The 14,833-nt window shown below is 44.5% G+C and overlaps 2 protein-coding genes and 1 non-coding gene across 3 annotated transcripts in view; all 3 read left to right on the top strand.

The window, feature by feature from the left end:
• The window catches only part of LOC115808827 (U6 spliceosomal RNA), a 107-nt gene extending 19 nt beyond the window's left edge, over window positions 1-88 (top strand). Inside the window, exon 1 of the small nuclear RNA XR_004025219.1 lies at window positions 1-88. This exon is cut by the window's left edge and continues 19 nt beyond it. This is a non-coding gene — a small nuclear RNA (U6 spliceosomal RNA).
• The window catches only part of stambpa (STAM binding protein a), a 7,240-nt gene extending 4,882 nt beyond the window's left edge, over window positions 1-2,358 (top strand). The window contains exons 9-10 of the mRNA XM_030768552.1: window positions 252-351; window positions 699-2,358. Coding sequence (XP_030624412.1) covers window positions 252-351; window positions 699-755 — 157 coding nt within the window. The 3' untranslated portion in view covers window positions 756-2,358. The remainder of the gene's footprint in view (window positions 1-251; window positions 352-698) is intronic.
• A 930-nt stretch (window positions 2,359-3,288) lies between these two features.
• Window positions 3,289-12,826, top strand: atp6v1b2 (ATPase H+ transporting V1 subunit B2). The gene is made up of 14 exons (XM_030768715.1): window positions 3,289-3,421; window positions 4,459-4,514; window positions 6,380-6,478; window positions 6,632-6,725; window positions 6,873-6,950; window positions 7,173-7,312; window positions 10,046-10,147; window positions 10,684-10,781; window positions 11,280-11,403; window positions 11,489-11,639; window positions 11,889-11,971; window positions 12,094-12,198; window positions 12,418-12,547; window positions 12,690-12,826. Exons 1-14 carry the CDS (start codon window positions 3,289-3,291, stop codon window positions 12,824-12,826), a joined length of 1,530 nt encoding a protein of 509 aa, XP_030624575.1.
• The last annotated feature ends 2,007 nt before the right edge of the window (window positions 12,827-14,833 follow it).

Genomic DNA, 14,833 nt, shown 5'->3' with positions numbered 1-14,833 from the left:
GTGTACTAAAAGTGGAACGACACAGAGAAGATTAGCATGGCCCCTGCGTGAAGATGACATGCAAATTTGTGAAGCGTTCCTCTGTTGTCAAGAATTTCCTTTGGGATGAGTAAAGTTCTTTCTCATGATAATACCTAGTCATAAATGTTTTTGTCCGAGGTTAATACTTCACAGAGTAAAAGTGTGAAAGGTCGGGAGAGGTCAGGCAGGGCTGTTGGAGTTGACTTCATCTGGTTTATTATGTCTTCTAGGACTGGTTACTTCAGACTGACGGACCATGGAATGAAGGAGATTTCGTCCTGCAGAATGAATGGCTTCCATCCACATACAAAAGTTCCTCCTCTGTTCTCTGTAAGCGACCCCCCCACCCCACCCCCGAACATCAGAGTTGAGTTAAAGATTTGAGTGAAGTTTGTGGAATGCTAAATCTTTATTCTGATAGCATACCTGGTGTGGATGAACTTTATCAGGCAGAGGGTTGGGGACTCTGTATGTCTTTATGTCAGGTCACCACAGGTCACTGACCCTGAGCCAAGCATCTAACCCTAACTTCAGCAGATCTGGTTGTTGACATAGAAAGTAATCATTTCAGTGCATAAGGTGGCATTGTTTAGATGTAAAACAGAACGATAGACACTTGATTCAGACAGAAGCTAATGTAACTGTAACTGGGAGCCCTGTGTCTTTTCTGCCCTCAGGACAGCAAACACGTCACCATCACAGAGAGCAGTGTGTCAGTGCTGGATCTGCGGTGACTGCCTTACAGGTGCCTTTCTGCTCCACTTCACAGCGACACAAACACTGAAGGACCCACAGGAGTGGAGAGTATGGATGTGGTGCTGATGCAGTTTGTCTTTCAAATGATGGAGACCAAGATTGTGCCTGTGGCCTCATGGCTTCATCGACAAGGCCTTTTCCCGCTCCTCTGTTCCCACGCTCTCAGCCGCCATCACCTCCTCAACCACACGAGTCCAAAAACCAAGAGTTTAGCGTTCAGTAGCTTGTCTTTTAATACTCAAGACTTTAAAACATTTGGAGAATGTGCAGGTTCACAAGAACCATCTGCTTGGTAGCTTGTAAGAAGTCACTCTCTTAAGAATACGTAAGCCTAGCCTTTGAAGAGTCTCTACTCTCTCTGTTTCTGCCTCTCTCTCTCTCTCTTTCATTTTATGCAATGCGGATGATGTATCCATGTGCTTGTGTCTTTAATGGAAACGCCTGCCTGCTGGGGTGTTGTCTCTGGAAAGACAGACTTCCCGTGTTAGAACTACGTACAGACAGAAATCCTGCCCCCTGTAGCCTTTGACAGACTCTGCGCCTGAGCTGCACACCTGTCACTCTCTCTTATGTGTGTTATCAGGCTCCTCTCTGACTACACTCTGGCGTTCCGCTCTTCCCAGCGGTTCCCATGGTAACAAAGATATTGATATTGAGATATTGTTTAACAACAGATTTCTGTTTTTGGGTTAATGTACATTTTTTTATTTTTCTCCAGTCCATGGAAGTCTTGGCCATTCCTGAAATATCTCAGTACTGTATCGATATTGTGTGAGTGACGGGGTCTTCACGTGTGTGTTCGGCGGAGACGTGCGTGCATTTCCCGTTCTTCACTTTCACCTCCTCCATTTCTCTGTGCATAGACACCTACAGTAAAACCATTTCTTTGTCCATAAGACACCTACAGTTAAACCATTTCTCTGTCCATAAGACACCTACAGTAAAACCATTTCTCTGTCCAGAGACACCTACAGTAAAACCATTTCTCTGTCCATAGACACCTACAGTAAAACCATTTCTCTGCAAAACGATGAGACTGTTATCAGAGGTTGATTTTGATTTGCCAGTCCTACATGTAACACACTATCACATACGCTGTCACTCATGGCAACCACACAGTCTTTGAAAATCAGTCATCTGAATAAAGAGCCCACATGGAGTGCAATGCAAACTATTCCTCCCACCACAGAGTAAAAGACAGCTTAGTGTCTTATTGGAACGCACTAAGGAATCCCTTTAAAACCTCCTCACTCTGACCAGACAAACTCAGACATGCCACACTCAGCAGTAGGCTGCACAATGTCTAGAATTCATTCAGCTGTTTTAACCAAGTGAAAATTCTAAAACAAGATGCCAATCATCGAGACAGACTGTTTGTGTCATCATGGCAGCTGTGTGCGTGTTAGCATGTGTTTGGTCAGTGTGAAAGGATTTCATATGCTCCATTCTTTCACCCTGTGTTACCTGTCACCTGTACCCTGTATTCATTTGGTGTTATGTCCTGCCTTTGCCAGAAAGCATTGGTGTATCTGTCAAAAAACATTTCATAATAGTTTCCTTAAAAGTATTTCACTGTTTATATTCGCAATAGTTTAAGAAACGATTTGAACAGATTTGCTTTTCTGGTTATTAACAATAAATACTATATGAAAAAACAGAGGATCTTGTTTATTTTAGCGGCAGAAAGGAATCAGCACCCTGGTCAGCTCATAGCTCAGACGCGTTCTCAGATAGCGTAGGTCCAATCAAAGTTCACCGGCGGGGAGCCCGTTCGCTAAAGCTCTGACCGTCGGAAAAGGGAGAGTTGTCATCCCCCTGGAAACACTGGTCCAAGTGTGTGATCTGTCTAACAATCAGTTTTTGAGGATTTCACGCCCTGACACTGAACTGCTGGCAAGACTGTAATCGTGTAGCTGCTGGGAATCTCTGTTTCTCTTTACTGTACAAATGAAGAACCTTTAGAATAGAGACAATGCAGGGAAAGAACATCATGTTTTCCTGTGTCTAGTAAAATCCAAAGCACCATACACCGAGTTTAAACCCAATCAGACAGCCTATGGTGCCTACACCAACATACAGTTCAACCTGTCAGGTGTAAGCTCTTACACAGCTCTGTATGCTGCGAGACGTCACACTTAACTACTGTAAATTTGCTTTGCGGTCACTGGTCCAGTTATTTTTCCGGAATTACCCTAAATGGCTGATAAAATTATGAGCGCGTAATTTTTACTGCATATATCAATCTGTGTAAGTTATATTATCACAGATATGGACGTGTTGGTCTGTCACATGACAATATTAAAATGTTCATGGGAGCAAAAATAGTTTAAATGAGTCTTCCTAATAAGATCGAAATAGTATTAACGCGGGTCGAGTTTTAGTAGGGGAATTTTGATTGGACCTAAGTGCGTTGACTACGTATGCTGCGTCTGTGAAAGACACGCAACAGCCACTGGGCATGTGCAGTTGTGTTGTCACGATCTGCTCAGTGCTGCTGTCAGGTTTATAGCGATGAAGGCCATCAGAGGAATGGTTAGCGGTGCTATGAGCGAACTTTCCTCTGCTGTCAGTGGGACGAAAACAGCGGCTGATAGAGAGCATGCTCTCGCCGTTTGTCGTGACTATATTTCTCAGCCGAGACTGAGTAAGTATGTTCGTAACTCAACATATGCTGCAGCCACACGTCTAGCGCTTTAGTTGTCACCGTGAAGATGGTGCGGTGATGGGTTTGCGACAAATGAATGACGATTTCGATAAGAAACGCTATTCAACGTGATTTTAAGGCTTTACAGTCGCAGTTTGGTCGCAAAGATTCAGTGTTCTTAGAGTAAGAGGTGTCGAGTGAGATCTAGTGTTAATAAGCTGTTATCCGTACGTCGTATGGCTCGGATGAATTTAGCTGGTATGAGAGGATGGGCAGTCAGTAGATGTGACAGGTATCCTGTTTGATGTAGCCGCTTGTAAATGATTTGATACTGGCCCTATTATAGACAAAATTGCTGTGATTAGCATGGCTACTTATTTTTAGGTGACTGCTCAAACAGATGACTGCACATCCTCCCCCAATGGTGCATGTAAGTATATCATTACGGTATAGATCTAAGCGTCATATTTACCGTGTTTACGTTCTGCGCTGAAGATTGCGAAATTTAGTCTCGTCTGTCTAGTTAAGCCCGTCATCGAAAACAGTGGCTTTGAAGAGACCAGTGTAATTGTGGTGGTCACTTGAGGTCAAATGAAAGATATCAAATGAGTGTTCTGTGTGCTAAGGCAGGTAGCACCGCTTTCCTCAGTTTTATTAAGAGCCGCAGATTAGTCAGTGGGCATTTAGACCAATGCAAAATTAAGAAACGGTCAGTACAGGCGATGTTTGTAAGGAATCAGTTTACATGAAGTCACCCTCGCTTTATAATTTGCTCCCATCATTATGATCACGGGGAAGCAGGTAATTCTGACAACCTCGTTTACCTTTGAAACAAGCCCAGTTGTCCTTGCTTTCAATTCGCGTTGAATTCTCGACCTGTTTGTTATTGAATGTGAATAGTTATTTGTGGCTCAATGTTACAAGCTGACTGAAAACCATATATTTAAAAAAAAAAAAAAAGAGCGTTCGCTGTGAGATCCAGACATCGTCTTGAAGGCCGTGACCGTAACATTAACCCTGTTTTGTCGTATTCACAGCGTATAAGACTGTGTCCGGTGTGAATGGCCCGCTGGTTATTTTGGATCAAGTAAAGGTATTGTATATTAATGTTATTGTTCTCTGTGGCTATCATGTCTTGGCAAACACAAGAAAAGAAACCCACATAAGTGCTGCCTTTTTTTTTTAGTATTAGCCTGTATTTTGGATAACCTATAGATGATAGAAAACACAGTGTTTGAATGCAAGTCGTGTTAGAACACGTTGTAAGAGACAGTTGAGATTACTTTCAGATGGAACCAGTAAGACCAGTGAATGATCAGCAGTCACATGTTCAGCACCAGTTCCCCTCAAGTCTAACGTCACATGACGATGAGCGCACACATGGTAGTCTGAGGACTCATCAAACCAGTGTGTTTTCGGAGAGTGTATGTCAGCGTGTCCTTACATAGCCTGATCTTTCTGTCTGCATTAAATATCAAAACGAGTCTCATGTGTTTACTAGCCACTATTCCAACCAATGAATGTTACTCATTGTTTGATTAGTGACTGTTCATACATTAGTGATGTACTATACAGTACTACAGTGACTGTTCATACATTAGCGATGTACTGTACGGTACTACAGTGACTGTTCATACATTAGCGATGTACTGTGCAGTACTACAGTGACTGTTCATACATTAGCGATGTACTGTGCGGTTCTACAGTGACTGTTAATACATTAGCGATGTACTGTACGGTACCACAGTGACTGTTCATACATTAGCGATGTACTGTGCAGTACTACAGTGACTGTTCATACATTAGCGATGTACTGTGCGGTACTACAGTGACTGTTCATACATTAGCGATGTACTGTGCGGTTCTACAGTGACTGTTAATACATTAGCGATGTACTGTACGGTACCACAGTGACTGTTCATACATTAGCGATGCACTGTACGGTACTACAGTGACTGTTCATACATTAGCGATGTACTGTGCAGTACTACAGTGACTGTTCATACATTAGTGATGTACTGTGTGGTACTACAGTGACTGTTCATACATTAGCGATGTACTGTACGGTACCTCAGTGACTGTTCATACATTAGCGATGTACTGTACGGTACTACAGTGACTGTTCATACATTAGCGATGTACTGCGTGGTACTACAGTGACTGTTCATACATTAGTGATGTACTGTGCAGTACTACAGTGACTGTTCATACATTAGTGATGTACTGTGTGGTACTACAGGGACTGTTCATACATTAGCGATGTACTGTACGGTACCACAGTGACTGTTCATACATTAGCGATGTACTGTGCAGTACTACAGTGACTGTTCATACATTAGCGATGTACTGTGCGGTACTACAGTGACTGTTCATACATTAGCGATGTACTGTGCGGTTCTACAGTGACTGTTAATACATTAGCGATGTACTGTACGGTACCACAGTGACTGTTCATACATTAGCGATGTACTGTACGGTACTACAGTGACTGTTCATACATTAGCGATGTACTGTGCAGTACTACAGTGACTGTTCATACATTAGCGATGTACTGTGCGGTTCTACAGTGACTGTTAATACATTAGCGATGTACTGTACGGTACCACAGTGACTGTTAATACATTAGCGATGTACTGTACGGTACTACAGTGACTGTTCATACATTAGCGATGTACTGTGCAGTACTACAGTGACTGTTCATACATTAGCGATGTACTGTGTGGTACTACAGTGACTGTTCATACATTAGCGATGTACTGTGTGGTACTACAGTGACTGTTCATACATTAGCGATGCACTGTACGGTACTACAGTGACTGTTCATACATTAGTGATGCACTGTGTGGTACTACAGTGTTGACTGTAGATTTGAGAGAGATTAGGAGACAAAAGACAGTGTTTAGAGAGTGTCGAGTCTTATTTTGACCTGAAATGTTGAAATAATGGCTTTTGTTTCAGTTTCCCAGATATGCTGAGATTGTTCATCTCACTCTCCCTGATGGCACCAAGAGGAGCGGGCAAGTCCTGGAGGTCACGGGGTCAAAAGCTGTCGTCCAGGTTTGAAAGTTTTGGCCTTCCTGTGAATCATGCCCTCACAGAAAATACTCCCTGTTTTTTATGCCGACGTCATCAAGTGTGATCTGCTGGAAAGCACAACGCCTCTCCACAAATCTTACAATTTTATCTCCACAAATCTGACAAATTTTCTAGGTCTTTGAGGGCACGTCTGGTATCGATGCCAAAAAGACCAGCTGTGAGTTCACAGGAGACATTCTACGAACGCCGGTGTCAGAGGACATGCTGGGTAAGATGGTGTGTGTGTGTGTGTCTGTGTGTGTGTATGCGTGTGTGTGTCTCTGTGTGTGTGTGTCTGTGTCTGTGTGTGTGTTTTAAATGTCTGCCTGGCGTTTATTCTGACTTTTCCTCCTCTCATCCCTGACTGTGTCTCCAGGTCGTGTCTTTAACGGATCGGGGAAGCCTATCGACCGTGGCCCTGCTGTTTTGGCTGAAGAGTATTTAGATATCATGGGTATATGAATTTAACCTGCACAGACCTTTACACTGTTATGCAGTATTTGATTCTATGCACTTTCTTAGCATGGATAATGTCAGTGTTGATGATTGTGTTAATATCAGCCATGGGTTGCATGGCTGAGTGATGAAGCTGAGGTAAATTCTACATGGTCCATATGTGTACTGATGAGAAACCTCTAAGAATGATGTGGTGCGAATGACCTGGGCGTGTCTGCAGGTCAGCCAATCAACCCGCAGTGTCGTATCTACCCCGAGGAGATGATCCAGACGGGCATCTCCGCCATCGACGGCATGAACAGCATCGCCAGAGGACAGAAAATCCCCATCTTCTCCGCCGCTGGCTTACCACACAATGAGGTCTGACTCCAATACGCCCTTCACCAATCACATTCCTCACCGATCACGTTCTCACCAATCACATTCCTCACCGATCACGTTCTCACCAATCACATTCCTCACCGATCACGTTCTCACCAATCATATTCCTCACAGATCACACTGCTCCCCAATCACATTCCTCACCGATCACGTTCTCACCAATCATATTCCTCACCGATCACACTGTTCCCCAATCATGTTCCTCACCGATCACACTGTTCCCCAATCATGTTCCTCACCGAGCACATTGTTTACCGATGATGTTTGTTATCCAACAGCATGGCTTTCACTGCTCACATTCTTCATGTCTCATGTTCTTAACCATTACTTCAGCTGTTTTTAGTCATACGATTATTTAACCGTTATTTCAGCTATAATTATGCCTCTCAAAAAGCATTAGAGGACACTAGCTGTGATCACACAGGATGCGGCTGAGTGTGTGTGAGCGGGCTGCTGTGTGTATGCCTGTCTGACTCGGTGAATGTGTTTTTATCCAGCAGCTCTCTGAGTGTAAATAACTCAAAGGTAAAGTGTCTCTTCCCCTCAGAGCCTTCCTGTAGGTCCCGTAGCTCCGCCCCTAGTCTGACCCGTCTGCCCGGAGACGTCAGCGTCACGCTGTGTTCCAAAACCTGGGCTTTAAAAACACAATGGTTTACCTGTGCCTGTCTTTAATGGCACATGTACAGTATCCAGGGTCTGATAGGTTTTCGGTGTCTGGACAGAAGACCTGGGTCTGATAGGTTTTCGCTGTACGAACAGAATACCAGGGTCTGATAGGTTTTCGCTGTACGGACAGAAGACCTGGGTCTGATAGGTTTTCGCTGTACGGACCTGGGTCTGATAGGTTCTGAACCACAGCGCCCTGACGTAAGGTGAAGGAGCCATATAAGAGAATTAGGACAGGGCCACAGTCAATGAGAATTGGGACAAGGCCACAGTCAGTCAGACAGCTCATATACTTATTAAACCCAGGTCTGGTCAGTCAGACACCTCATATACTTATTAAACCCAGGTCTGGTCCTCATATACTTATTAAACCCAGGTCTGGTCAACCCACTGATGTGTGTATTTTTTGACAATAAGTACTGATCATTACTGAATAGTGTTTCTTCTCTTCTCTCCTCTCCTCTCCTCTCCTCTCCTCTCTAGTGGCTGCTCTGTTGTGTGTAGTGATATCTGTCATCTAGCCTGATTCCTTAATCTCTCCTGAGTGGGTCTGATCTGTCTGTATGTGTATGTTCTATATCAGGGCCATTATTCAATAACAGTATCACATGGACCAGAATTCAAAACCAGGCCTTGTTCAAGGACCAGAATTCAAAACCAGGCCTTGTTCATGGACCAGAATTCAAAACCAGGCCTTGTTCATGGACCAGAATTCAAAACCAGGCCTTGTTCAAGGACCAGAATTCAAAACTAGGCCTTGTTCATGGACCAGAATTCAAAACCAGGCCATGTTCAAGGACCAGAATTCAAAACCAGGCCATGTTCAAGGACCAGAATTCAAAACCAGGCCTTGTTCATGGACCAGAATTCAAAACCAGGCCTTGCTCATGGACCAGAATTCAAAACCAGTTCATGGACCAGACATTTTTAACAGCCTTTTTTACATATTTTGTCAGTTTTTCTTTTCAGTGTTGACAAAGATATATTTAACAAAGATATATATATATATCAGAATACAGCTTGTAGCAGACAGGCAGGTATTGCCTTTGTGTCGCTTTGGCAAGCTGTAAAGTAGAGTTAGACACATGGTAAAACAGTGGTTTTCAATGGGTGGCCCACGGGTCAGGTCTGGCCCAAAGAGCATCTTCATCTGGCCCAAATGGACGTTTCAGACTAAAATGCAGAACTGGCTGTTAATCAATTATTGTCTGCAACACAAACCAAATTTCAGAAAAGTGGCTGTTGTCAGGTGCTGTGGCTTTTCTCACTGACTTTAGAGCCGTCAGGTTTTCTTCAGATGTAACACGACTCACAGCCCAGTGCAAATGCAAAATTCATTTCTTAGGTGAACAGTTCATTCTCTCTGCTGCCACACCTTCTCTTAAGGCTGTTTTTTTTTTACTAAGAACAAGAACAATTAAAAGATTCAGTGTGACTCAGTTTGTCCGGTTCAGTCTCTCTGTTTCATTCATGTTGCAGCTGCAGCTTAAACTCCTGCACAGGCTTAGTCTGTCACACTGAAGTCACATGATACAGACAGTTACTTCACATGTGACTCTGATCTGAACTTTCTTTTTCAGATTGAATTTTACGTTAATTCAATTCTCAGTCAGCACTTGCGTCAGCACGTGAAATTCATACACCCACAAAATTATAATGAAGTCGTATGATGGTCCTTACAAACAGGCGTCTTGAGGTTCTGTGAATTATTATTTTGCGTGCTTGGCAGGCTTATTACGTTCACAACTGAGGGAGAGGACCACGTCGAAAATTAATTGAACATTCCTGTGGTAAAACATCATTGCATTATAAAACTATACATCAGCACTCATGGAATGCCTCCTGTCCAATCAGATCGCTCAGCTGGAACTGACTGTATAATTTGAATTTGACTACAGTCGCTACTGGGCCGATTGGAGGTCTCTGTTGAGCCGGACTCGGCCCGTGGGCTGCTGACAGAACAGGCCTGTCCTGTGTGTCCGACTTGTCTGTGTGTTTCTGACCTGTCTGTGTGTTTCTGACCTGTCTGTGTCTGTGTGTGTTCAGATTGCAGCCCAGATCTGTCGTCAGGCCGGGCTGGTTAAGAAATCCAAAGATGTAATGGACTACAGCGAGGACAACTTCGCCATAGTGTTTGCAGCCATGGGGGTGAGGAGCACACCTGTTAAATGTTACATTCATTTAATTAAGCTCATGTTAAATGAATGTAATTAAGTTCATGTTAAGTGAATGTAATTAAGCTCGTGTTAAATGAATGTAATTAAGCTCGTGTTAAATTAATGTAATTAAGTTCATGTTAAATGAATGTAGTTAAGTTCATGTTAAATGAATGTTGTTAAGTTCATGTAAAACTGACATGCTTAACCAGAAGGCCAAGAACATCATGCACCTGTGTTTCTCATGGGTTTACTTCACACTGGTCCACTGGCAGTAAACTGATTGGCTTGTTTGGATGTTGCAGTAAACTGATTCGATGCTGCAGTTGATTGTTTGGATGTTGGAATAATCCTGTTGGATTGTTTGGATTTTGTAGTAAACTGATTGGATTGTTTGGATGTTGTAGTAAGGCTATTGAATTGTTTGGATGTTGGAATAATCCTGTTGGATTGTTTGGATATTGTAGTAAGCCTATTGAATTGTTTGGATATTGTCGCAAAATTGTTTGGATGTTGCCGTGACTTTAGGTCAACATGGAGACTGCACGATTTTTCAAGTCGGACTTTGAGGAAAACGGGTCCATGGACAACGTGTGTCTCTTCCTGAATTTGGCCAATGATCCAACGTAAGTTTGTTCAGTCATGTCAGACGACTGACATACATGATACGGTCTATACCGTACTCTTACTGATGTCTCTCATACGGTCTATACTGTACTCTTACTGATGTATTTCATATGGTCTATACTGTACTCTTACTGATGTATTTCATACGGTCTATACCGTACTCTTACTGATGTCTCTCATACGGTCTATACTGTACTCTTACTGATGTATTTCATACGGTCTATACTGTACTCTTATTGATGTATTTCATATGGTCTATACTGTACTCTTACTGATGTATTTCATATGGTCTATACTGTACACTAACTGATGTATTTCATATGGCCTATACTGTACTCTTACTGATGTATTTCATATGGTCTATACTGTACTCTTACTGATGTATTTCATATGGTCTATACTGTACACTAACTGATGTGTTTCATATGGTCTATACTCTTACTGATGTACTTGATATGGTCAGTATTCTACTCTAATGTCATTACTGACCGTTGCAGAATCGAACGGATCATCACGCCACGCCTGGCGTTGACGGCTGCGGAGTTCCTGGCCTATCAGTGTGAGAAACACGTTCTGGTCATTCTCACCGACATGAGCTCCTACGCCGAGGCCCTGCGAGAGGTGAGGGCTGGCCTGGGGGCGGGGCTTCGGGACCGTCCCTCCGCCCATATTCATTTAACCCACTATCTCCATCGTCCATCTCCAGGTTTCGGCGGCGAGAGAGGAGGTGCCCGGCAGACGTGGTTTCCCCGGATACATGTACACGGATCTGGCCACCATCTATGAACGCGCCGGGCGTGTGGAGGGTCGCAATGGCTCCATCACTCAGATCCCTATTCTGACCATGCCCAACGACGGTACACACACACACACACACACACACACACTCACTCAGATCCCTATTCTGACCATGCCCAACGACGGTACACACACACACACACACACACACACACTATACACACACACACACTCACTCAGATCCCTATTCTGACCATGCCCAACGATGGTACACACACACACACACACCCCCCTCCAGAATGTTTAAAAAAACAACAAAAAAAACTCATCAGTAAACGATTCACTCTGACTGTGCCCTTTGACCTCAGACATCACCCACCCAATACCTGATCTGACGGGGTACATCACTGAAGGCCAGATCTACGTGGACAGGCAGCTCCATAACAGACAGGTGAGTGAGGAGAGCATGCTGGGAGCACAGGTGTGGTCACAGCCACCTGTCCCACTGCCCTTAAACAGGAGTCAGATCTACCCCCCCCCCCCCCCATTAAGAGTCATGCTGTCTCTCCACAGATCTACCCCCCCATTAATGTCCTTCCCTCGCTGTCTCGACTGATGAAGTCAGCCATCGGGGAGGGGATGACGCGCCGAGATCACTCCGACGTGTCCAATCAGCTGGTCAGTATGGGAAAGAGGAAGTGACATCATCAAAGTGAGACTGACCCACTCAGTGCTGCTGTCAGTGAGGAGGTCACATGTTAATTTCCCTGGACACAGAATGAAAGGGGTGTTGTCACATGTTCATTTCTCTGTGACTGTGAAGTGTGGTGAGTGAGGCTGAGAAGTCAGGTTGTGATAAGAGGAAGAAAAAAAAAACCCCTTGTGTTTTTCTGACAGTACGCTTGCTACGCCATCGGTAAGGATGTGCAGGCGATGAAGGCTGTGGTTGGAGAGGAGGCCTTGACTGCTGATGACCTGCTGTATCTAGAGTTCCTGCAGAAGTTTGAGAAGAACTTCATCTCTCAGGGTGAGTCAGGACGAGAGAGGACACAAACACAGAGCTGCGACGGTCCAGGAGAGCAGCACGCAGCAGCTCACTCACTCTGTGAACAGACTGAGTCTGATGAAGAACCTCACACGTAACCTCTCTGGCTGGTCTTGTCTTTCAGGTGCGTATGAAAACAGGACTGTGTTTGAGACTCTGGATATCGGCTGGCAGCTCCTGAGAATCTTCCCCAAGGAGATGCTGAAGAGGATTCCTCAGAGTACGCTGGCCGAATTCTACCCTCGAGATTCCAAACACTAGGTCTTCCCTCTTCTCTCTCTCTCTCTCTCTCTCTCTCTTTCACCCATCTGCTTCTCCCATGAACCAGCCCTCAACCACAAGTTACTTCTGTATCTTCCCTGAAGTGCCCCTCACGTTCCCTATCACATCACGGTTCCACACCCCAGGTCCTGCAGTCTTACCCTCACGGTTCCACACCCCAGGTCCTGCAGTCTTACCCTCACGGTTCCACACCCCAGGTCCTGCAGTCTTACCCTCACGGTTCCACACCCCAGGTCCTGCAGTCTTACCCTCACGGTTCCACACCCCAGGTCCTGCAGTCTTACCCTCACGGTTCCACACCCCAGGTCCTGCAGTCTTACCCTTGCAGTTCTCTGCTCTGTTTCTCAGCCCTCTGAATCAGTGTGTATAGAAGAACCCCCCCCCACAGATTGTGACTGTTGTGGCTACAGTAGACTGATTATATTAGTGTATAAATGTGTGTGTGCGAAAAGCTCTAATGATAACGGTACTGGAGCATTATCTGGAGCTTCCCGTCACATACAAACATCTGATGTCAAAGGTCAAAAACGTTCTGCATGGTGGCAGACACCACAAACGCTCTTTCTGAAAGTGCCCCCCCCCACCGTACCCCCTCCCCCCCCACAGAGAGAAAAACCCCTCCCTTAAGTCACGTTCACTACAAAACAAAACAGAATATAATTAAAAGGATACTCTACACAGCAGAATATTAAAGCTATGAAAATCGTTATTTGCATTTTAGTGCTATTTAGCATTATTTTATGCCAGGTGAGAATATTTTCCATACGTTATTGATGTTTAGTGTGCAGTTGAAAGACACAGCTCAGTTTAATCTTCATGTGTACTGTCATGTTGGCCTCAGTGGGAGTAAACTGGTGAGGTTAGTGTGAACCTCCGCAGCGATCAGTTTTCCCCAGTCATACCACCATACGGTCACTAAAGGGTTAACACAGACACAGGCGCCATCCCGCCTCCTGCCTTCACCGCTGAACGGGCAGTTGGGTTGGGAGGAGTGGGCCATGTCAGTCACAGTGGGTCTGAAGCTGTTATACTTGGTGTATACACTGCTGTGTTTCTCTCTGTTTTGTGCCAATTGTGTGTTAAAATGCAGTTCTGCTCTGGGTCGTGCAGTGCACCGTGCAATGTGGTGTAGTGAAGTCTGTCAGTTTACATGACCAGTGCATGCGAGCCTTAATGTTCAAGAAATATCTGTGCATTAAAACCTGGTTCTGTCCATATGCTCTTTGTTTTATTGGTCTCTGTCAATAAAAGAGTTGGTCTGGAGACACACCCTGACACCAGCACTGACGGGTTAGACATTTTCACTGTCTCAGCAGTCCACTGTCCCTCTCAGCCCTGTCACTCTATGCATTTATGAGATTCATTTGAACCAGCATGAACCTGCCCATTAGTACAGTAAACCATAGGAGACTGTCCCAAGATCAGTCCTCCCAGCCATGATAACTGTCCCCAGATCACTACACTTAACCATTACAACTGTCCCTAGATCAGTACACTAAACTGTTAAAACTGTGACCAGACCACTACACTAAACCAGTCAGCGCACTTAACTGTGAGAACCGTTCACAGATCAGCACTGTGAACAGTGAGAACTGTCACAGCAGTGCACACAAAATCAGTAACATCAACTGTCCTCAGATCAGTTTGTTAAACCACAGTAGTGCCACGATGATGTTGTCATACTTTTTGCTAACACTAGAGGGAGCTAAATGCTAAGTAATTTTTGGCTTTGGACTTCTCTCATGACTACAGCCTGTACCTACCGTCTTAACTCTGTCGATAGTTTAAGAACAAGGATAAAGTAACTCAGATTGTCTTAGCGTGAAGTAACAGACAGACTCGTGTGTGTGTGTGTGTGTGTGTGACATACAAGCCATGCCTCAGTTCATCTGCAGTCTCTCAGGGTTGACGGGCAGTCATGTGACATACTCGTATCCATGGACTTGAATAGAGTTGTAACAGAACATGCCTTTATCAGTGGACACG

This window comes from Chanos chanos, chromosome 3 (assembly GCF_902362185.1).
Source record: "Chanos chanos chromosome 3, fChaCha1.1, whole genome shotgun sequence".
Classification (NCBI taxonomy): domain Eukaryota; kingdom Metazoa; phylum Chordata; class Actinopteri; order Gonorynchiformes; family Chanidae; genus Chanos; species Chanos chanos.
The sequence above is the reverse complement of the archived record's forward strand: the minus strand, read 5'-3'. Positions and strand labels throughout refer to the sequence as shown.